This window comes from Misgurnus anguillicaudatus, chromosome 19 (assembly GCF_027580225.2).
Source record: "Misgurnus anguillicaudatus chromosome 19, ASM2758022v2, whole genome shotgun sequence".
NCBI classification, from domain to species: Eukaryota; Metazoa; Chordata; class Actinopteri; order Cypriniformes; family Cobitidae; genus Misgurnus; species Misgurnus anguillicaudatus.
In genome coordinates, this window is record NC_073355.2 from 27,419,681 (window position 1) to 27,445,303 (window position 25,623).

The window sequence follows — 25,623 nt, forward strand, 5'->3', positions numbered from 1 at the left end:
TTAATGTTTCTGTTGCCCTGTAACAACCTTTTTCTCTCACTTTCTCGTACTTTCTCTCACACACTTTTCCCAATCCGACATTAACCATAGGGGATATTGACATGGCAGTAACGGTACAGAAGCGACATACCACCTCCTCCTCATCCATCAGCCTCATTCACAAAGACACCAGAGGGAAAGGGGACAGGACAGTATGCGAGACGGATGGTGAAATTGAAAATGGAAACAATAATAACCTAAATCTATTGATTGTTGATGTGAGAGCATCAGAGATGTTTAAAGCGACAGTCCTGAAGGTGACAGAAGTGTCCTGACAGAGCAGTCTCCTGGGTTAGTTTTCATTCCCGGGGGACAGCTGGATTGCGTATGCCTTTCATTTAGTTAAAGAGTGTTTTCCGTAGATAGATTACACTCCACTCCAAATACCAGAAGTGCTATGACTGCACTGTTAAAAAAAAACGTCTGTAGAAATGACAGCATTACTGGCAGCTGTTTGCCAGAAACACCAGATTTAAATCGATGTTATTTACTGGCAACAGTTTGTTCAAATTAAATGAACATTAAACATTTTATCTGTACAGAATAAAACTAAAATAACAGCCTTATGCAAAGCATTCTGGGAACCAAAATCTGAAGGAAAAAAACAGAAAAAGGTTGATGAGGATTTCTGGTTCCCAGAATGCTTTGCATGAGGCTGTTATCTGTAAAGACTTTTTAATGTTTAATATTTATTTACCGTTAAACAAACTGTTGCCAGTAAAAAACATCAATTTAAATCTACAGTAAGTTACTGCCAAAACAGCTGCATAACTACAGCTAATTGTTTTACAGTGTGAAGGCACAATAAATAGACAATGTATATGATTAAATTGTATAAAATAAAAAGCTGATGCTTCTACAGACATAGGATCCTTATATTGCACAAGTAATATAAGTAAAAAGGATTTGTCAACTGCTTCGCCTTATCATTTGCCTCATCAGATTATTTGTGACCCTGTAAAATCTGTAAATGCCCATATTGAATAATTTTTGTCATTTGCTGTTTTCTACAGTACATACAATCGTCCTACATAATGTAAAGAGCATTCTGTGAAAATATAACCCTGATTTCTTTAATATATTGACTGCGTAAGACAGTGGCGGCTGGGGACTTCTTTTTTCAAGAGCGCTCGATGCGAAGTTCGTACAACATGTATGTAGCCCGTCATGTGTGTGGATTGTAATTTCAAAATATATGTTCGGCATGTCGAGTGATCCTATGTGCATCACGTGTCTTGTCAAAATAAGTGCCTGCTGCAGACGCGTCTAAAGGGTTTATGATAAAAGAGATGCTTGTGTTTGCCAGATACTTGAATAATCTCATGCGTAATCAGAGTTTAGTGTTAAGAGAGTGTCTTACGTGTATTTTGGGAATGTCATCGTCTCTTTTATCATAAAGGCACTTATTTTGACAAAACACGTGATGCACATGGTTCACATGACGCAACAAACACATATTTTGAAAACGCAAGCAACACACATGATACTCCGGACACATACTTTGAATTTGCGCCCCTCGGATGAGCCTCGGATGAATCAATGTATAATCAAACTTATATCAAGATTATGAGACTTGAGTGTGGATTTCACAAACAGGGTCACATTTAGTCTGATCATTTGACTTTTCTACTATGAAGCACAATAGGAGTTTTATCAGAATGGCAAAACTTCTTCCATTTGTTACATGAAAAAAATATGCGTTTTAAAAAAACAGCTATATATATATATATATCATACAACAGATGGTATGGCCCACACAGATATCTTACATTACACACAGAGACAGAAAATAGTGATACAGATTAAATCCACAAGAACATCTCCAAAACGCTTTGATAAAGGTTGTTTGCTCTTTGTGTGTGAGCATTGTGGAATGAGGGTTTTAGTTTGGCACCTTTGGGGGCCTGGACTGATAATGATGCCCCAGGGCAGGCACATCTCTCGCTCGGCAATCTGCCCAACCTCCCCAGTCATGACACTGGCACGGAGAACAGGGATATTTTCACACAAGCCCTGGGCAGCGTTTGAGGGTATGTCAGAGGCATAAACAGTGCCTTGGGGATGGTATTAACATGGTAAATAGGCAAAGAGGCGTAGGGGCAAGACGTGCCTGAAGCGAGGAGAAGTGCAGAAGAGAGGAGCAAAGCGGCAGTGTTTCTTCTAATGCCAGCTTCGATTAGAGGATTCTGAACTGGAGAATTTACAAGCTCAGTCTCAGAGCTCTACACAGCCAGGGCTACAGCTTAAGTCATAGGTTCAGTACTTAAAGTGATAGCGCACCTAAAAAGAAAAAATCACTTTTATTCACCATCATAAAAATTAGGGATGCACCGATAGGATTATTTTGGGCCGATACCGATACCGATTTAAACAGGCAACTTCTGTCCAATACCGATATTAAACACTTGTATACAATACTATACAGTTGGTCTATTAGCTAGTTTATTTCTGCATCAAATTATTTTTACTGAACATGGATTGGATCTAATTAACATTCAACTGACCAACATAATAAGAGAGGCACAAATTAAGCTAAAACAAATATAATAAGACAGCATGACAACCTTCAAAGGTGGTTTTTGCTATTCAGCATTTATTTTATTAACAACATTTACTCATTTTTTATATATAATGGATTTCTTTATGCAGTTAATTAATAAACAATCTGTATCGACCTTCATCAAAAATCAGCCGATAAATATCGGTGCATCACTAATAAAAATTACAAAAATGAGGAAATTATTACGCATTACATTTACATTTATTAATTTGGCAGACATTTTTATCCAATATGACTTCATTGCATTTAAGATAGGCTATACATTTAATCAATATGTGTGTACATTAATAATTGAACAGTGGCGGGCGGTGACTTCTTTTTTTGAGGGCGCTCAATGCGAAGTTCGTCACAACATGTATGTAGCCCGTCATGTGTTTGGTTCGTAATTTCAAAATATGTGTTTTGAGCTTCGAGAGATCCTATGTACATCACGTGTCTTGTCAAAATAAGTGCCTGCTGCAGATGCCTTTAAAGGGGTTATGATAAAAGAGATGCTCGTGTTTGCCAGATACTCGCATAATCTCATGCGTAATCAGACTTTACTGTTAAGGGAGTGTCTTGCGTGTATTTTGTGAACGTGAGCGTCTCTTTTATCATAAACGGTTTTGACGCGTGTGCAGCCAGCATTTATTTTGACAAAACATGTGATGCACATGGTTCACATGATGCAACAAAAACATATTTGAAAATGCAAGCAACACACATGACACTTATTTTAAATTTGCGCCCCTCGGATGAGCAGTCACGAGCCCCACTGAAATTGAACCCACAGACTTTTGCTCAAATAACACAATGCTCTTACAAATGAGCTAAAATTTGAAAATAATGATTATTTTTATGATATTTGGTATTAATATGATACTCCAAACCATCCTATGGTAGCCTAAATACTATGGTGTTGCTTTGGTACATAACAAACATGATATTATCAATGTATACTAGTCAACATTTGAAGTGGATCAAAAAGGTTTATCAAAGTTGTCCTAAGACAAGAATAGGTATTATGGTTTGGTTTTATGTAAAATTTTATTAAAGGTTTTGATCCACTTCGAATGTTGACTAGTGTATATTTTAGTACTCTTTTGTAAGTTTATTCATTTTAACACTTTTACAACAAAATTAAAAATATTTTGACTAAAGGATCACAAGTAAAAACCTAAATGTATATATCAATTGGGTTCAAAGAAACCATATCATTAATCCCCTTTTAGCATTTTGTAAAGTAGTGTCTTGTCACCATTACACTTGCAAGGATGCCATGTCATGCAAAACTGTGTGCTGTGGGTTTTAAATAAGAAGAAACTGTCAATCCAAAATTTCAGACCAGCTAGCAATGACACAGTCCAAATTATAATTTGCACCCCTCTCCCTGGCAATAGCTAGGGAGGTTATAAAGCGCCTGATTAACTGGAGGTCAAAACTTTGATTTAGGTGGAGGTCAAAGACGCTGCCAGCTCAAGCAGAACCCTGGCCTGTAGTTGCGGCTTTAGACAGCTCACGGCTCTTTTAGACAAGATTCATGTCTATAATACCTGAAGTACAGGTCTGTTAGCTTTCTTATTTAACTCAATATATGTCCTCCAATATAAAGAACAATTCTTTTTGCATCAAGCTGGTTTAGTAACAGCATCTACCAAAGGCTAACTGAACTCATGCTAACTTACCAAACCCTGACCCCTTGAAAGCAGCACATAACTCATTGCTATACCCTTATAATGCTACTTGTATATGAACTATAAACACCTGCTTATGAATAATCGTGCCAAGCTGCAAAGTAAAACTCTCTCATACAGACACAAATGGATGCACGTTCTTGACAGAGGCCGTCTTTGAACTTTGCATCTTCGTTCTACTCGTTGCTTTCCTCATCTTTCCTTCACTCACTCACTCACTCACACTCCCTCTCTCTCTCTCTCTCTCTTGTTCATTGACAGCATTGTGGAAGAAAATTAGCATTCACACTTAATCAGCCTCCCACAGGCTTGAATGTGCTGATGTGAAGGAGAGGGTCATGCTAATCAGGTGCTTTAGCTTGCAGGCACATTGATTGAATACTACAAACACTTATTAATGTAGCCCTGCCCCAACACCACACACACACACCACTGCTCTATCATCACCCATCTAACCATAAACACACATACCTGAGTCATACCAAACTGCATGCATTCAAATCACACTCAAACTCTTTCACTTTTGGATACCCTTGGTGAATTAAGACTTGCTAACAGACCCTACAACCGAAAATGGATACTGAATCAACTGTTGAATCAGTATGTTCTGTATAGTATGTGTGGGTGCAGATATTAGTGTCCATCACTGAGAAGAATACATACCGCGTGTGCGCTTGCGTGTTTGAGTAGTAGAGGTCTGTGTTGTTTACTGTGACAGTTTTTTTTATGAGAGAAAGCAATGACATTTGATATTTGAGATGTCTGAAAAAAAAGTACAGATGAGGAGTTATGGAGATCAATCACTGTTGACTTTGTGATTCTGTTGACTATTAGTCCTATTAGACTATTAGAGGGTGTGCACACCAAAGCTTTTACACTCAAGGCTGGTGCATGTTTTCAATTGTTTTCAATGGAAACTTGCTGTATTTCAAATAAGCCAGCAGCTAGCGTTTTTCCACGCTGGGTAGTTTTTCCGCGCTCAGCTCAGAGCACCAAGAGTTAAAAGAGATTCAACTTTGGGTGAAAAGCTCTGCTCGTCAATGTCAGTTCTCACATGCCCATCCAATTACAGTGAAGGAGGGGCGGGACATTACCACAGCAACCAACCGGCTCACAGCTGAAGCATCACAGCTACATAAGCGCTCAGCTGAAGAAAGCTGGCACTCAGCTGAGAAAACAGCTAACATTTGGTGTCCTCCAGGCGTTTTCAGCCACGTTTAAAAGTTTTGGTGTGCACGCCCCCTTAGTTAGGTATGTATTAGTTGAGGGAAAACCTTCCGATCTCTCTGATGAAGCCAATATGAAAGTGACTTACTGCCCATCTTTACAGCAGAAAAAAATATGTTTACAGCCTGGTACATAAAATGTTTTTGATCTGTATAGCTAATTTTGCCCATCATGACAACTGTGAGGGGGGTGAATTTTTGTAACTCATATGTTTAAATTATATTAAATTCTGCATAAATAAGGGCGTGGCCACTTAAGTGATGGTTGAAAAGCCACTGCTGTCACTAGAGTCGAGCTACGCTGGCGTGGTTTCAGCCATGGGCGTAGATTTTGGGTGGGACGCTAGGGACATGTCCCTAGCAATATTCAGGAAAGACTGAATTGTCCCTAGCAATATAATTTTGACCAAACAATTAATCTGTATTTATATATAACCACTGATGTCCGTATTATTCTTGTGTTTTCAATTTTTTACTTATTATATTTTTTCAGGAATCATTTAAATGAGATTTGAAATCTTTCGGGAATGCAATCCCGTTCTGTAAAAATGACGCTCTAACGGTTAACAGCTTTCGTTCTCTGCAATGCCCGCCTCCGTAACTCACATCGCTAATATGATTGGCTTTGCATTTCTTTAGTCCCGCCTCTCTAACTCACATTGCTAATATGATTGGATTAGCATTTCTTGAGTCCCGCCGCTCTAACTCACATCACTTTATGCCTTTACTCGCTACGTGTGATAGGATGGTTTCACTTTGTACAACGCGCCAAAGTTCACTCAACAAGACGCACGTGATTATTCGGGCTACAGGTAAGTGAGGAAGAAAGTATTATTATACCCACTGTAACTGTTTCATGCACAAGGACAGTGTTTTCACCAATACACGACAATCCCATGTTAACCTGAGGAGTTGCAAACTTTTGTCAACCTTATATTAATGGGGTGGCAAGGTTATTTAGGGGGTCCTTAATCCATGAAAGAAAATAACCTCAACATGGTAAAAACATGAATTCATGTCATGATTGCTGAATACTTTACATTACTGCACTGTGGTCATTACTTGCACAGATGTAGACATAATGTAAGGTTACATTTAAACTTAAAACTATTTTTTCACACTTCTGATTAACTGTCTGTTGAATAAAAAGAAGATTTAATGTGAACTACAGAAACGTTAATAAACGTTGTTCAGGAAACAGCATGATATACATACCAACTTCAACACTGGGATTTTTTTGGCAAAATTAAATTAAGAATTAAATATTAATTGCATATTCTTCATTGTTATACAGTAAATATGAATTCATATATGTTGTGATTTTCTTTTTTTTTTGACAAAGACTTTAACAGTTACTGTTTATTAGGCTCTAGGACATAACGAATTGTTTATTATAGTACATTAAATTTGGGATGGCACCGGGGGTGGCAAGCAAGATGTCTGTTGTTTATTTCAAGTAAACGGTGATAAACAGTTTTTGCAATGCGACCATTTTATTTATGTCCCCACCAATGCCAGAATCAAACCTACGCCCCTGGTTTCAGCAACCATCCACCTCAGCTTCACCCACGTTTTTACCCATATTTGGTTATCCGTGAATGATGCGCGGTGGCGTGCAGCCAAGATGGCGAAGCAGTTTTTGTAAAAAATAGGCTAACGATTGCGTCATAACCTCCGACTCTCTGTAGCACAGTAGAGAAATTACCGTATGGACAGGAGGACAAGCTCGTGGGCAATCTTTAACTGTTTATGAGGCAATCGGGTGGACGTGGAGGCATAAAGTGCGTGCTTCTAATTGACTTCACTTGTCTCCGTTGAATCCAATGGGGTCGCTGTGTCCATTTCTTTTACTGTCTATGGACTTCACGGACACTACGTCCATAGGATGAAACTGATTTTTTTGTTTGAAAGCAGAGGGTCTGTTCTTTTATTTCATATACTGTATGTTTATATATTTAAAAAGGAGCATTTTCTGGAAGGCATTAAACTTTTGTGAAAATCATGAAAAATGCTGGCGGTGAAAGAGTTAAATTACAATCCAAAGGGCTGGGTTTGTCCCTTTTTGACCCAACGCTGAGTTGAAAATAACCCAACATTCTAAATGATACAAATTAGGAGCTTTTTAAAGGGTACCATCCCAGCGATATCTTTTATACCATTTTTTTTGGAGAGTGTAGATGAATCACATTTAGAAGTTATAGAGCAAAATTTTATTCAAACCAATCAAAGGAGTCACTTGAAACTCTTATGCTGCGTTTACACCAGCCGCGGTAGAGGCGGCAAGGGCGGGTGATTTACATGTTAAGTCAATGCAAAGACGCGATTAGGCATCCTGCGGCGCGGTACACGTGATAAGCGTGCTGAGAATGGCGCGGAACGTGCGCCACAGATGGCACGTTCCGCACGAATTAGGCGTTGCCACGGGAGTTGAAAAATCGGAACTTTGGCGAATTTCCGTGCCGCGTTAACCAATCAGGACCCTGCTGTAGAAAGCGAGCGGAGTGGCAGAGTCTCAGCGGAGTCGCAGAAGCACCTCCCATGATGCGAATTTCCACGTGAATTTCTCGAATGACTAGAATTTCACGCATGGATTAAGCGAGTGAACTCAAATGTTCAAGCGTCCAACCACGCGCAAATAGCGCGTTTTTGCCGCCCCTACCACGGCTGGTGTAAACGCACGGTTAAAGATCTGTCTTGTTATGACTATTTCTGTAAGTGTGAAAAGCCACGAACGCAGTTAAAGCACTTGTGCATTAAAGCAGTAAAAACTTTAGTTCATTTAAAGCAAGTGGTAGGTTATGCTTCAAAACATACACTTCGAAAGTAAAAAGTACTTCAGCTATGAGCCTGCAAGACAGCTCATAAAGGAAAAAAGCTCCAGAGAATGATGTGCATCTGCCGTTAAAGACAGATGCGCTCTATGTCAACAATATACTGCTTTGTGCCAATATTTCCCCAAACATCAAAAAATGCTTTAAAAGTGTGATAGACAATCATTCTCAGAAATGCTTTATCTAATAATTACATTATTTGACCTGCTTTATCTTTTTATCCAATTTCTTGATACATTTGACTATTTAGAGCATATATTGCAAAGATCACACACATACTTTGTGTATGGCTAACTAAACAAAAAGTGCTTAGGATAAGATACACTGAAACATGACTGAACCCAGTACAGTATACAGTGATGACCTAAAGTACAGGACAACTGTGGTCAAAATTGATCAATAAAGCAGACTTTTGCTATTACGATTATATGATCTGGGTGTGCGGCCTGTATGCATTCTCTATAGGCTAAGCAATGTCATATCAGGTAACACAGTCAGCAGCCTGAACTCTCATGTGTGTGAGCATGCATGTGTGATCATGCATGTGAGTACGCTTCACATCCAATGCCCCGAGCTTAAGTGGCATGTGCCCCATCCCCCTCGCCAGGCCTGATGGATTGTCGTGTATAAAGTAAAAAAATGAAACCAAGATGGACGACAAAGAAAGATAGTAGTAGCTAAAGATTCATTAAATTCCTATTTGCCTCAGCGAACAGTGCTGGCCAGTGTTTTCCTCTTTAACCCCACCTGCTTTAGGACCAGTCCATCATCTGCCTTAAGCTAACCCACTACAACTCTGCACATGCAAACTTGCTGTTCGGTCTGCCCCAGCGTCATTGATTTCATCGGGTATGTGGGCGTCTGTGTGTGTGTCTGGGTCATCCAGTCACAGCCAGTTTTGGCCAGAGTCAGATCAACACCGTGTACCCGTGAGGGTGACAGCCATACAGTCACTGATACTCCTAAGTGCCTGCTGATGGGCCTCATATAGTTTAACAGGCCAATGTACAAAAATGCTTGCTCTTTAGGAAACGTCTATGCACTGTTGAAAAAGACCATTTGAGGAGTGTAATTCCCTATCCTGAAATCGCAAAAGTGAACCAAGTGGATTTTAATTGCATCTTTCCAAAAAGTAAATAAGCTTAGTAACTGTTGAACAAGCATTTAGGTAGTAAGGTGTTTGTCTAAAAAGCTTTTTACCTGTCTATCAATCTAATTGAGTCATACCTTCTTAAAGGAATAGTTCACCCAAATGATTTAAAACTCACACATTTATTTTACATGCATTTGTTTTAAACAGATACAGACTAAAGCTAATGCTGCAGATCTAATTAGCTGTCTGGAGACAAAACAAAATCATAGTAATAAAGTATGAACGAAGCAGTAGCCTTTATTTATTTCAGTGTTTACCATTATACATATTCAAGCATTTTCCAAAGCATCATACATTACATTCATTATCAGTGCCTACTGGGAATTGAACCCACGACCTCAGTATTGCACAATGCTCTACCAGTTGAGCTACAGGAACACCTAGATCTCCACTGTCTAATAGCCTCTGTCCCTTTAACCAGCTGGCGCCTCTCTTCTCTTTCTCTTTTTCTCTTTTTCTCTCTCATCATCATCCCCCCTTCCCCCAGTGCTGTTTGGTCCTCCGTAGCGCTGTGGAAGATTGCAGCTATGACACGGCATGATCTAAAAACCCACTGGCGCTTCAAAATGCTTCAGCGCTCTTATATAACTGTGTGTGGATGTGTGAACTGCCCGATTTTGCTGCCTGGGCTGCATTCTCGTGATCACTCCAGCAAAGAGAAGCCTGCCACAGATAGGGCCTGCGTTAATGCCTGTGCGCTCCTGGGTATTTGTGCACGCGTGTGTATTTCCATTGTGTACGCTGTAAATATGCAGATGATGCTGTCGCTACGTTCGAGATATTTCTTTCATGATAACCGTCAACATGCTTATGCCTATGGGTACTTGAGAATCAGCCCCCCATTAACACATTTGCATGAATCCATATAGTAATTTTATGAATATGCAAATGCTGGGGTCTAAAAATACAGGCATGAATATACATGCACACGCAGCGTGTGTTCAGATGTGCACGCTGACCTGTTTCTCATAGCTTGTACATTATCACAGTATTTGTTTAATACATGTTCAGTTCTTTGTATGATGTCACCTATGACATTACTTCACTAATGTGGCTCTGCAGATTTCTTACATAACAGCTTTATATGTTGGTAAACCTCAGTGTGTGCCAAAGTCAGAAATTAGCTTTTTTATTAAGGGGCAATACTTGCCCGCGGATTATTTTGAGGGGCATTATTTTCTCTTTTAATATATATATATATATATATATATATATGCCAAAAAACCTAATCAACATCAAATATAAAAGTGGCTGAATACTAAACCATACAATGACAATAATATTCATTTTGGTACAGATATTTACCTTTGAGGAACCATTATGTACCTCTATTGGCACTTTTCCATTGCATATAGTACCCCACGGTTTGGTTTGGGTCAGGTCGGGTCAGATCATCTCACTTTGGGGAGTTAAGTAACATTTCGGAGTGGAAGGGATTATAGGCATGTCGTTATATTTGGGCTGCCTACTGCTGTGATATCATGTAAGAGCATCGTTGTACATTCCCATACATTCATTTATTTCTCAGTCCGCCACAAAATTAAAATTGACCACCACAAATAGATGTTTGCACACCACGTTTATCACTACCTCTGTCTCACATGACAGTTTCTGTACAAACACCCGTGGCGTCAGTCGATGTGGTCGGCTGAGCCTCATTTAAGTTGCATTTAAGCATATATGCGGAAGTGTGCATTGCAAACTGCAAGTCTGGAAAAAACTGTTATGATTTTCCTGATTCTTAACTTGTGGATGTTTTTCATCACTAAAAGGGAGTTTCGGAACTTACAGCGCACGCTAGCATGAAGGTAAAGCTAATCTTTTACATTATAGCGATGACGCTGATAGTGACGATTCTCTCAGACCAATCAGAGATCTACAGTGTTTTCGCATCACATTTTGGTATCAGCCCAGGTCGCTTGAAACCCCGACCGAGGTGGTACTAAAATAAGTATTGAGTACTACTAATGCACCCAGTGGAAAAGCCCCCAAAAGTAAGTGAACCGACTCAAACCGTGGGGTACTATGCAACAGAAAAGCACCATAAAGTACCAATGTGTACCTTTGAGGTACCAATATGCACCTATTAGGTAGGGCTGTCACAGTGATTAAATAATCGTCTCATTGCGATTGTTTGACCTCATTGCTATGATTTCAGATCACCGCAATGATTGCACATATCTCTAAAAAACACAAGGGGGAGCTGTAGCGCCTGTATAAACAAGAACGTATCAGATGGTGTTCCTTAACTGACAGTGCACTGTAATGCGATACATTGCAAAGCCATTCAATACAGTGGAAAAACAGCATTTAAAGAAATGCTGCAAAACTTTGATAAGAAGTATACTATTATCATTAAATAATTACTTTTAAATATGTGTTATGTGTATTAATATTCACTGCTAGGTATTTAACTCATTCACCGCCATTGACGAGTTATCTCGTCATTTATGCGTTCATATTTAACTAATAAATATGCCTTTCTGGACAAATTTCAAAGTGAAAGTGTAATACCGCTTTTATCCACCAAACCGAATTTATCAAAAACGGAAGTTAAAAAGATTTAATGATTTATTTTAACTGCCTTTATGTTTGATAGTCAGTCTGAGTCTGATGTCTAACATAAATTCCTTTACAAAAACGCAATTTTTTAAGCTTTTTGCTCAAAATGTTGTATTTTTGAAGAGAAATATCCTTATTTCAGTGGTTAAATTAAGTAGAAAAAGTAAATATATAATGAAACGTTTTTTTCCCCATTTTGTTTGTTTGTTTGTTTGTTTATTGTTTGTTTGAAAGCATAGGTTGTGTTCTTTAATTTGATATAATTTGTATGTTTATATATTTATAGAAAATAATTTTTCCTGCAAGGAATTTTGTGAAAATTTTGTTAAAATCACAAAAATGCAGGTGGGCAACTTTTCTCAAAAAGGCTGGCGGTGAATGAGTTAATTTAAATAATCACAACCATGTGGGAATTATTTAATAAACAAACAAAATGTACAAGTATTAAATGTCAAAGCAAAAAAACGTCATAATTGTCACAATTTATTAGGCAATTAACTGTTAGCCAAATTTCATAATTGTGACAGCCCTACTATTAGGTACAAACGTGTACTTTTTAAGATGGAACCCCCCCGACAACTTTTACCTTTGTCTACCGTTTTTTCTGAGAATGTTGTAGCTGATTTTTAAGAAATCATTTTTTCAAATTTTGGTGATTGGAATTGTTTTCAAGTTCAGTACTTCAAAGTCAATTGAAGTTTTCTTTTTGAAAAAGCACTTAATAGTTACACATTCAACTAAAATCCCCCTATCTGACAGCTACAGATCACTACGTTATCTATGGAGGCACAAACCCATACTACACCTGACAGGCCTAGAATAGTATATAATAAAATTTATCAGAACATGCTGCTTATACAAAATTCACAAAGGAATTCACAACAAGGGCTTTTTTAGCTCCACATATTAAATTTATCAGCTGCAACTTTCTGCACAAGCCCTGGCTAAATTCGCATATTACAAAATAACTAGTCGAACTATCTATGGCCCGTTTTTACATTTCCATGATGGGAACGTTGAACTATAGACCATATCAGCCTAAACTTCTACAGAGGTATATTCATTCAAATTAAAAATTGTTGTGTGAGTCATCAGATTGAGAAAGGATTTCAGTCTGTTTATACCTCAAATTATCTATCACTACTTCAACCCAGGACACAGTCGGTGTCCAAAGGTACTACAGAGCAGATGTCTGAGACGATATACGACAGAGCGGCAGGAAGATGAAAAGTAGGCAGGAGAAAAGAGAGAGAGACAGAAACTGACCTATATAAGAAAGAGGCTGAAATATTTATGGAAGTGAGTGTCCTAATTCACAAGCCACTGGGAGCATTGCGGCCTATTCGTCCAATTGCAGCAAAAGAAAAGGACAAACACGAGTTCCCAAACACATGCACATAAAGGGTGTGAGGTCTGTGGTGGATCTATGGTGCTGCTAGTAATTTTAGGCCCCTTGAATGCAGCTATAGCCCTAATACAAGGCTTTTTTATGGTAGTAGACACTTATGGGCAAAGCGTTATCTGCAGAGTTAGCATGCAGTGTGCCCTGCTCAAATGCGTTCAGAGCTCGAATGGATCTGAGTCTGATATTCAGTCAAAGACCTTCACACATATAGTGGATCATTATGACGGTGTCAATTACATAACTGTAAAAACCTATACCTTATAACTGCTTAACCTACAATCACAGATTCAGTTAAGAGTCAATTACAGCAGGTCAGCTACCTGTTAGAGGTGATGCATGAAGCTTAAGAGGGTCCTTTACTGGGATAACTGTATGGTATTTTATCAAATGTTATCATCTAACCAATAGGTGTTCTTAGAAGTAGGTTAAATGGTTCTGAGTACATGGGCAAGTGTCTGACAGATAAGGTTAGACCTGGTTCCTGTGGCTCTTGGTTATAGATCATTTAATATCTCAAATCTGTCTAAGCTGACTTGCCAGTCCTAACTGGATCTTTTTTTAACATTTTGTTGAGATTTTTGAGCTCCTATAGGCAGATAAGGGTGACTTAGATAAATTTTTCATTGCTGTCCAATAGTCCACCTTTGTGTTTTTCAGTTACAGAATCTTTAATTAGTCTCAGTTGTTACCATGTTGTTTCCGGTCAATTCAGGCCCTTGTTTTGATGACAGTAACTGATAGACCTGCTTGTGAGTTTAGGATTGATGCGTGTGGCTTGTTTGACACACACTTCCTGGGTCTGCTTGCGCAGACGAAAAAAGAGTGGAAATCAATGCCCCGTGTTTACGATGGAGCCAGTGTACCGTAATAGGGCCCGGTTTAATTGTACTGTACGAGCGAGAAGCTGCTACAGTTAAAAATCTAAGCCGAGCGGGCGGAGTTTACATTATCACACATAGAAAAAAGCATCATGGCTAAACAAAAAGAAAAACAGGAAGCTTACTTGCGATTAGGGCCATAGCTGCTGAGGTTAAAGGTTAAAAGTATTCTAGGGGGCCACTGGGCCAAGAGGAACCCACACTGTTAGAAAGAAGGTTCAAAACTGTACCTTTTCTTTTGCTGGGGTGGTACCCTCAAAGGTTCATTTTTGTACCTTTGTTGGTATACAACACATTGAAATGTTGTACCTTTTGGGGTACAATATTATACCCTAAGGACCTATTAAGAGATAGTTCGTCCAAAAATGAAAATTTTGTCATCATTTTCTCTTCCTCATGTTCTAAACCTGTATGATTTTTTTTCTGATGAACACTATGGGGCGGTTTCCCGGACCAGGATTAGCTTAGTCCAGGACTAGGCCTTAGTTTAATTAGGAAATATAACTAGTTTTAACAAACATGCCCTACTAAAAACATTACTTGTGTGCATTTTGAGGTAAAACAAAGGGCACTGATGTATTTTAAGATATGTCAGTGCAAGTTGTTTTCAGTTTGGAGAGCTCTTAAAAGTGTTTAAGTCTAGGACTAGTCTAATCCCTGTCCGGGAAACCGCCCCTAAAGAAGATATTTTGATAAATGATGGAAAGCACACAGCTGAGTGTTACCATTGACTTCCATAGTAGGAGAAACAAATACGACGGAATTCAATGGGTACAGTCAACTCTGTGCTTACTCATTTATCAAAATTCATACAGGTTTAGAACAACATAAGGATGTGAAAATTAAAATAGAAATTTGAATTTTTAGGGGAACTTTCCGTTTAAGGAACAATGTTGTACCAGTTAAATTTCAGGGGTACAAAACCATTAACTGTACCTTTAAAGCAGTTGCATGCCGTGACTCCGAGGACACAGGAATGCAAAACTCAAAATGTATGTAGCCCGTGATGTTTGTGGCTCGTCATGTCAAAATATGTGTTCACCGCACCATATGTGCATCACGTGTCATCAGGGCCGCATTAATGCATGGGCTTACCTGGGCTTAAGCCCAGGGCCTCGGGCTGGGAAGGGCCCCGAGTTGCCGGAAAAAAATAACTGCCGCATTTTATAAAAAGCTGATACTCCCTTTAAAATTATGCTTAATCGCTTTGCTTTGAATGTCCGTGCGTGAATGCAGTTCCTGCGCAAGAAAATCTCTCACTTACTATAGGCTACCCTGCAATCATTAGTGCGCTTTTTAAAATTTCTGTCTGAAATATCCATTATTGCATTTCTGAAGGCAACACAGACAGCTTTCTGATAAAGTGACCAAAAGTGCCTTTCAAGTGATGAACAAAGACTAAACTGAGGACGCGTTTTTATCTTAATATGAAAGACAACGTGTATATAAACATTCATTAAATGATTCCTCGTAACATTTTAAAGCCAAGATGTACAGAACAGCACACAAAGATATTACACAAAACATTTTGATAACTAAATCTAATAAATAACAAATTAGATTCTGCCTCGGAAGCCACGGCTAAGTTCAGCGATCGTTTCATTTTGAGATTTAGCGTGGCAAGGAAATAAAAGACGAGAAATTACATATAATTTGTTACTGTAAATTATAAAAAACAAGCTTTATATACAATTACTTAAACGGTTCATTTATAACCAAAAAACACTGAAATTAAGGATTTTATAGACACTATATATGCTTTATTATTTTGCACAAAAATATCTGATTGCTTACTTTCACTTTGATCATCTCTGTATTCACAAAAACGGCTTAGCTGTTTTGTAGCTCAACTTTTGACAAGTTAAGCAACCTTTTTAAATACATTTTAAAACTTATACTTGTCGAAAAAATCAGTTTTTTGATGTTACGTTTGATGAATGCCTAAATATGATCACGCAGAGCAGCACGTTCGGCTAAGTTGAATGTGACAGCATGCAACCGCGCAACATCGACACAACGAAAAGCAATCCAAAACTTACAGAACTTAAATTAGATCAGAATTTACCTTAATAATTAATAAAAAATAAAAACAAAATAAAGTCAGAATCAATAGGTGCAGAACATGGGTGCAAAATGCCTAAATGCGCAGGGGAATAAAACCCACAAATAGTTTAATCAGATAACACTAAATAATCTATAAATTAAATAAAAACAAGGAAATATTAAAATTAATTTTAAAATAACGAAAGTATAGAATTACCCGTTTTGTCTTTTTAATTGCAGAAACAAAGAGACTTTGCAATGGTTTCTGGATATGGACGTCTAGCCCTGTCACGGGATTTAGGCTATTAACAGACTTTAAAAATATTTATTAAAGGCGGAGTCCATGATGTTTGAAAGCCAATGTTGATATTTGAAATCACCTAAACAAACACGCCCCTACGCCAATAGAATCTGGACCTTCTGTTGATAGACCCGCCCCACACATACGCAACCCGGCATTTGATTTGATTTGATTGGCTGTAAGTGTGTTTTGGTAGTCGGCCCGTCTCCTTTTCCAACGCGTTTTTCAAACATCGTGGACTCCGCCTTTAAAAGCTACTATATTATTTACTTAGTATTATCATAATAGGATGTATATTTTTTATATTGGGAGAAAGCTGTTAAATGTGAAATCAGATACTGTGCACTCTTACAGCCAAAATGAAATGATCCTCAGTTTTATAACACATCTGCGACAATTGACTGTGCAGTAGTCGAATCAGGCTTCTCCTGTCAAAGCATCGAATCTTAGACTATTCGGGTCACCTAGGACTACTTGCATATGTTATGCAGTGATATTTGTGTATATTGCGGGCATTCTGATATGGTTTTAATATTTTGTAATTCCATTTATTCCAGCAAAATAAAAGCCTGACAACTTGCACTTAGTGATTATAAAGATTGTGTGAATGTAGGCTGCAATTCTGGTGGATAAAGGGCCACACAAAATGATAAAGCCCAGGGGCCCCTTACAGTTTTAATGCGGCCCTGCGTGTCATGTCAAAATACATGCCTGCTGCAGACGCGTCAAATTGATGATAAGCCATGTTTCCATTACCATGATCTCGATGGTGATTTCGATGTATTGCATCAAAAACGGGTGATGGAAATGCTGAATTTCGATTAAAAATCCCTTGATTTGCAAAAGGTGGTTTTTGATTTATGCAAAAAAAGAGTAATAACTTGCCCCATTGTGACTACATGCAGCCTTGTCTCTATTTTCCATGCTTACGTTGTTTGTTTACTGTTGGTTACTAGGTTACCCGATACCACCATCATTCGCTCAAACAACTTGATGGAAACGCACCTAATTCGCATTTCTTAGTTTTTCTTTATTTGCGAATTTTGAAAAGATTCACTTTACGTTTGGATGGAAACCCAGCTATCCATGAATATCAGTCATGTGACCTTTTACGTCATTCCAGTTGCCTGCCGCCATCTTGAGTACCTACCGAGTACCAGTATGCTACTGATAAGCATTGGCTAGCTTATTACGATTCACAGATTTTTTATATACTGTCTATGATTTTTACGAATACGGAAAATGGCTATGAAAGACAACATTTCGCACCTCGACTGTCATAAAAAGAAACGCTACTTAAAAAAAAATCTTGGCTAGGGTGTGATGCCTACTCGATCCCTGATGCGTTCTTCCGGCCGTTGTCCGCTGCAACCGAACTACCACTACTTTTACAACACTAAGGAGGCACGACACAACATGAAACTTTGCTTGAAGTATCACCTGGATCTCTACACATGGACACGAGCATTGAGAACATTGTTTGTGTACACAGAGTTTACTAAAAAGAAAAGAAAGGTTTTGAACAACTGACTTTGGCTGCTATGGCGTCCCTCGTCATCTTTGCCAGACATAAAGAATCGATTTCCGAATGCGAATGAATGAATCTCACATGAGGCTCCTTTTTCAACTAGAAGGTCAATATTGTTTTTCACTTGCTACAAAACAATGAATTATCTGAGCATTTATATGGAACTATGCTTTAGGAGCTATCCATCTTTACTCTCCTCCCTCCTTACGCTGCATTCGGAGATCGCTACATCTTGACTGGTAAGATGGCGGCGAGCGAACGCCAAAACAACCAAAGTCAGTTGTTCAAAAACTTATTTTTAATAAACTCTGTGTACACAAACAATGTTCTTAATGCTCGAGTTCATGTGTAGAGACACAGTTGATACTTTGAGCAAAGTATCATGCTGTGTCAAGCCTTCTTAAGCCCGATTTATAGTCGTGCGTAAGTTCTACGCCGTAGCTACGGCGTAGGCTATCCGTAGCCTGTGCGTAGCTCTGCGTAGCCTGACGTGCACCTTGCAAATTTTTTAACAGCGCGTCAGTTCTACGCAGACCACAAGCGCTGTGATTGGTCCACCAGAACCCCTCCCGTCAGGTAAAAAAACTGCGTCATAGGTATTTCCGTTTGCAATGGTGAAAACAAAGATGAGCCAAGTTGAGGAGTCATTTAACTCTAACTGCAACAAAAATCACTGTTTATTTACTTCCATCACTTCTGGTCTTCTCAAATCATACACAACAAGTTGCTGTTTCTTCTTCGTTTGTGGGTTAACTTGCCAAGCTTCTTCTTCTCTGCGGTCGCACTGCTACTGTGGTTGCACGCGTGGATACTGCCTACCAGCGTTTTGCGCGTGTGTTTGCACGTCCACGCGGAGGACGACGCAAAAGTATAAACGAAAACCGCCGCGGAACCTACGCCGTCGCGGTTACGCGTAGGACCAACGCACGACTATAACGAGCCCTTTAGTGTTGTAAAAAATGAGATTTAGATGCTCACAATATAAGGCATAGCTTCTAGTTCTTTTGTGACCACTTAAGGTACTCAAAATGACGGAAGACAAGTTTGAGATGTGAGTGACATCAGCTGATATTCATGAATAGAAGAGGCGCTCACGTTTGCTAGATACTCACTTAAACTTATGTATAATCAGAGTTAAGGGTTAAGCGAGTGTCTTGCGAGTATCACGTGAACGCAAGCGTCTCTTTTATAATAAACCCATTCGACAGTCTGCAGCAGGCACGTATTTTGAACGATGCATGATGCACATAGGTTAACATGATTCGGCGAATGCATATTTTGACATAATGAGCCACACACTACACCTCAAACACATATTTTAAATTCCTGCCTCCTCAGAAGAGAAGTCACGGCATGCCACTTCTTTTAGGGTACACAATTGATCCTTAAGGTACAGTGATTTACCCAAAAAGGAACAACATTGTATTATGTTTACTACTTTAAAGATACAAAACTGAACCTTAGGATACCACCCCAGCGACAGTAAATGTATAGTTTAAAATCTTTTTTTTTTTGACAGTGCACAACACTTTCTAAAAAACTTTCTTTTGGAAAGGTAACAGCTTTTGGAAAGGTAACATTCATTTCCAGGCCATGTTTCATTCCCAGCATCAACCAGGTAGGAATCAGCATCCCAAAACATTTTGGAAAATGCACATGTAGGTCAAAATAGTGAAACAGATACTGCTTTAAATATAAAACTGAATGAGCCAGAAGATACTGTCGAGAATGTGAATACTTTTCACAGAAATTAAAAAGTCACTCACGCAAGAAGTACTCAGAGGCATCTGCTTCATAATCTGTGTCTTCTGGAAAGTGATCTATCTGCTTACACAGTCCTTTGAAGTTTCCTATAACAGAGACAGAGAAAAACAGTTGCTGTTAGGTTTGTACATTTAAGCACTACAGTAAATCTCCACAATTTACATTCAAGCTTTTTCTTTTTGACTTTACACTTAAGTGAAAAATGGTACAAAAGCTGTCATTGGGATGATATCCTTTAAAAAGGTCTTTTGTACAGATATGGGTACACATGTGTACTTTTTGAATCGCCCCAGTGACAACTGTAAAAAATCCTTGTTCCACTTCCATTTTAAAGTTTAATCAACTTGAATTTACAATTCAGCCATGCTAGGGGAAGTTTATCTCCTGATGTTCGTTCATTAGGTTTCATGTCCAGGTTCAGATGTTTCCTGGTCTACGCCGAGAGAAACCTGACCCGCTAAACCACTGCTCTGGCCCGTGGTGTATAACAGGTCAGTCAAGGTGAACAGAGACATGGGCCTGCAAACAGCAGCAATTACTGTTACCTTTGATGTGTGTGAACATAAACAACGGGCACTGCACCAGGACCCCAGTGCCAAGCTTATGAAGTCGTTCATCCCTACCCCATTACCACACTACTCTACCTCCTTCATCTCCCTCTCTCTTTTTCTATCTCCCATGTGTTTCTCTAATGATTTAATCAGTTTTTTCTTCTTCATGGTGCCAGGTGTTGCTGGGGATATTTTGGCTGGGAGGCAGAACATTAGCGGCATGCTTGTGGAGATGAGAGCAGAGGCCTATCAAAGACGCTTTCATGTAGGAGACAGATTTTCACGATTCTCTCTAGTCTATACAGTCTGTTCCACTAGATTTAGAGGGCAAGAAGAAAGACAAGCAATACCTTCTGCTTCTGAAACAAAGATACTGTATTATATTGGCTTTTATTATTGGTTTTCATTTTGTACAGCATTTAATGTAAGAAAATAACACATTAAAGGTGTAATGAAAGGATTGCACCTTTTAGAAGGATCTCTTGACAGAAATGCAATATAATAAACATAACTACCGTATATAAAAAGTGGTGTATTAAGACCTTACATAATGCGATCGCATGATTCAAGGCATAATCTGCCAAAGTCTGCATATTTATACGGGGGCCGCATTTTTTCAAATATGCCACTTTGGCCGCATAAATTACAGATTTCCACGCGCAAAATTTTCGGGACTTGCATGATTTTATAATCCTTGCATTTTTGCCCGCAACAATCATAAAAAAACTCCCTGTTTTTCTAGGACTGCTAATGACCTCTTTTGTTTTTATTACCTTAGAATGAGCCATTTTATCTGCACACACTGCCGGTTTCCTTACATGGAAGTTGCCATCATGTTTCTACAGCTAAATTCACTTTTCTACAAAGCAAGTTTCGTCCCTATGTTGTCTCAGATGACAACATGTTTGTACGTAGCTTCAAAATTGAGGTTGGTTGCAATCCACAATCTCACCCCTAGAGAAAACCCATACTGTGCCTTTAAAAAACGTAACATAAGTAAGGAATAATTGTCAATGGGCCATTGAATTATAAGAAAATAATGCACACCCATTCGCGGAGTGCCGTTACACCTTGGGTGTGCATTATTTTCAAATAATTTAAAGAGTCAATTATTCCGCTTATACCACGGTTACCACAAACATTGCCCTGGTGCCTATTTTTAAGACACTTGAAAAGTTAGGTGTGCGGTTATCCAAAAGTAATGCATACCCATGGAACATTTCTCAACCAATCAGAATACAGCATTCAACAGACCGGTGGTATAAGTAAGCAATAAGGTACGAGAGGCTGTGCTGTATCGTGAATAAGTAACAGCTGAAGGGCGTTGTTAGGCACGACGCGAAGCGGAGTGCTTGCAACCCCTTCAGCCGTTACTTATTCACGATACAGCACTTGCCTCGAGTACCTTATTGCTTTTATAAAACGGTTACCACACAATGTTAAAGTAAAAAAAAATATTAGTGCAACTTTCATGAAGTTAAATCAATAAAAGCATTCCTTCCGCTAGAAAAAATAGTCCCTGACTGCGAACAACAACATGAAAGCTCAAATAAAAACAACAAACTGTTCTCAGACTTTGTCTCATTATATGTTTATGTGTTGCTAAGGGTGTTGCTAAGGGCGCAGTGATATTAAATAGAACCGTTGAGTGAAGCGGTCATAGCAGTGTTTTATCGTGAATAAAGCACACCTATTGACCAATCAGAATCAAGGATTGGAACTAACCGTTTTATAATGCAAAATCTTTTATTAGAAATTTTACACAACTATTTTCCATTTAATTACAGTTGAAAAATTTTCTTTTTGTCAAGATCCATAAAGTAAAACAATCAAAAGCAGCTAGATTTGTATGAGAAACAAAGTAAGTTGTAAGTTCAAACTTCACTTTATTGATAGTTATTGATCTTTAAATTTCAACAGAGATGTAGAGATGTAACGATTACCGGTTTAATAGTTAACCGTGATAAAAATGTCCAGCGGTTAGTATTACCACATAATTTTTTTAATTACCATAACCGTGCCAGTGTCACCAATTTAAGCAATAACGTTAGATAAACACATTCATTCACGTGTGCTCCCATGTGTTTGTAATGAGAGTGCTTCACTGACTGAATTTAAATCCAACACATTTAGGAAAATTTAGATGTACTGACGCATATACCTGATACTTCTTTAGACAAATATATCTTTTCTATTAATTTTCCATTAAATGATGTAATCTGATGAGTTTAAAGCCCCTTTTTTAATTGTTTGTTTCTTATGTGATTGCTGTGAGCGCAAGTCATGCACATCGTGCAGTTTACTCCTGGGTCATAAAGTACACCCTGATTTCTCACAACATATGCAGACAGATGACTTGCTAATTTGCCCTGTGTTTATATACTGATTTACTCACTGGTGTTTTATCTGAACTAGATTACTACTGTATTTTTCGGTCTATAAGCCGCGGGTTTTTTCATAACTTGGCTGGTGCTGCGTCTTAACTAGTTAAGACATTTATGAGGCAAGAGACAACATCACTGTCTACAGCCGCGAGAGTCCGCCATATGCACATTGGATTCTGTACTGTGGAATGACGAGTATACGAACTTCACACTAGTTGGCTTGTTTGGTTAATTTAGCCTATTTAACCCTCCAGGTACTGTAAGTTCTGTATGCTATGGTTTATTGTTTAAATAACTGATAATATTACTTTACACAGACATATTATAGAGCTTTCAGTCTTTTCCATGGAACTTACATTTCTAACTATTTGAGCGCCCCTGCCTTCATGCAAAAACCTCCAAAATAAAAGTGTTGACTAACAATTCAAAACTATTCAATATAGTAATAGTTACAGTTGCACTTTTCTCTCAAAGGGGCATGGTACTTTTTAATGTTTGCAGGTCTGTTCTCATTGTCTACTGTCTGCTGGGTATTGCTGTTGTTGATGTTCAGTGTTTATTCTTATGATGGTTGTCTGTTATTCAATGTTTATATCTGATGATATGATGATGCTATTTATGTCTGAGGGTGTGGTACCAAGACAAATTCCTATCAACTCTGTTGACATGGCAATAAATTTATTGAATCTTGAATCTATTCAATTGGAATAATGACATATTGGCATCATATTTACATCTGAAACGGCATGTTTTGTTTATTTACGTTTTGTCTAATGACTTGTTTAATTGTGTCAGTAATGCATTTTGCAACAACTCCATTATCCTATTAAATTAATGTAATTTTAAATCCATAAAGAAATCTCTACTAAAATAACGTTGAGACGGTCACATTTTAAACCATACATTTTTGACGCAGAGCAGGTTAACTGCACATTACCGTACTGGGGTTTGGAAATGTTGTAAGCGTTTCTTACACGTTTTAATTTCTCAGATAGCAAAATGCAGCAGCAACAGCAAAGAGCTTGTGAGCTTGTGAGCGCGCTCAGACGCTGATGACGTCTATGACTGCGCTGACTGCAGCGCTGCCAGAATAAAGTAATGTAACATGATCAATTCAAAACACTATCAAAACGGCAAAAAATCTCTGAAAAGTGACAAGGATGCAGCACTGAATTAATAATATTTTGCATATTAAACAGATTAAAAGACAAGTAACAGATTAATGGACGCTTCTTTGATTATGAGGCTGCATGCAAAATCCATTTGGCTCAAAAAAAAACAAAAAAAAAAAACAAGTTTGAATGGGCATGACACCTCTGCTTACATGTAAAATTAATGTTAAATTTGGTTTGCATCAGTAATTTTTTGAAATTGTTCGGAAAACCATGATAACATTGATAAGCGTGGTGATTTGGTTACTATAACTGTGATGTAAAATGTTCATACCGTTTCATCTCTAATTCAACATAACAGATTTAGTAGTATGCATTACATAAAATATCACTACCATCTTTTATTTGGTTATGTTTGTCAGGAACTGGTAATAGCATTAAGGTCAGATATTTGGGAGGGAGGCCATAGATCTGTGGGAACCCTAAGAAGGCACACACATAATGTTGTGTAAGGCATCCCTTAATCAGTGAATCAAATCTAAAAGTGCTGAGAGTGTATGTTTGTGTATTTGTGTGTGTTTGTTGCTTCACCTTCCTGTTCTTTGGCTCACAATCAAACATTGCACATTGATTTCTATCAATGAGCTCTGCGGCAATTAGCTGGAGCAGGATAGATGAAAGAGAGAGAGAGGGAGAGAGAGAGAGGGAGAGAGATATACTAATGTGCACCCTTTACTGTTTATATATCAGGTATACTGATACGAACTCTTTACGTCCAAAAGCGTCCTTTTTGAAAGGGTACCATCGCGGTGACATCCATATTGTCAGAATTTAAAAAAAATAAAACACACAAGGACCAGAGGTCATTTACAGTTTGTAACGGGTAGATATTTCACTTTTGGTAATCCATGAAAACGTCTGTTTTGCTTGCACGGATTCTTTAGCTCTGGTTTAAGCCCCTTGTAATATAACTGAACCTTACCTCTCTTGATCATATTGTCAAATCAGCCCCATCAACGACTTCATAAGAGCACTTCTAACAGACATCTGCTTAGCCAGGTATGAAACATCAATCAATACCAAAGTCAAGTCAAGTGACCCATGTCCATCCAGGGATGAAGAAGCCCATGTTCTGCATCACTGACACAAGGACAGAGTCGGTCTTATTTAATCACCGTAATGGGTGAGAAGGGTCACCGTACCCATTCCATCTTAGTGACGTGGAGATGAGCTATGCACTCGGCTCCAGTTTCAGTTTCTCATAAAGCATGCAATTATCATTATCATGGGGGGGGGGTCCAAGAGTTGAATGGGAGAGAGTGAGATTGGTGGAAGGAGGTGGACAGCAAATTTATGAGTGCTTGTGCAGCAGAAACCCCCGGTCGGCCCACGCACAAGGCCTTCCCAGGCACCATCAGTCGATGAACCTGCATCTCTTATGTACTCTCTTTCATATCCTTATCTCTACCTACACAACAATGAATATTCAGTTCACATAGACACAGAGTTAATTATACAAATGTAGACAGACAGAAATGGATCAAATTTGTCAGTTTAAAAAAGCTAGCATTGCCAGAAATCGTCAGGGACTGATATCATATGTATATCAATAG

General features: G+C 38.5%; 1 protein-coding gene across 1 annotated transcript in view; it reads right to left on the minus strand.

The window, feature by feature from the left end:
- cacng2a (calcium channel, voltage-dependent, gamma subunit 2a) overlaps window positions 1-25,623 on the minus strand; it is an 87,257-nt gene that overhangs the window by 12,535 nt on the left and 49,099 nt on the right. Inside the window, exon 2 of the mRNA XM_055194088.2 lies at window positions 19,966-20,049. Coding sequence (XP_055050063.1) covers window positions 19,966-20,049 — 84 coding nt within the window. The remainder of the gene's footprint in view (window positions 1-19,965; window positions 20,050-25,623) is intronic.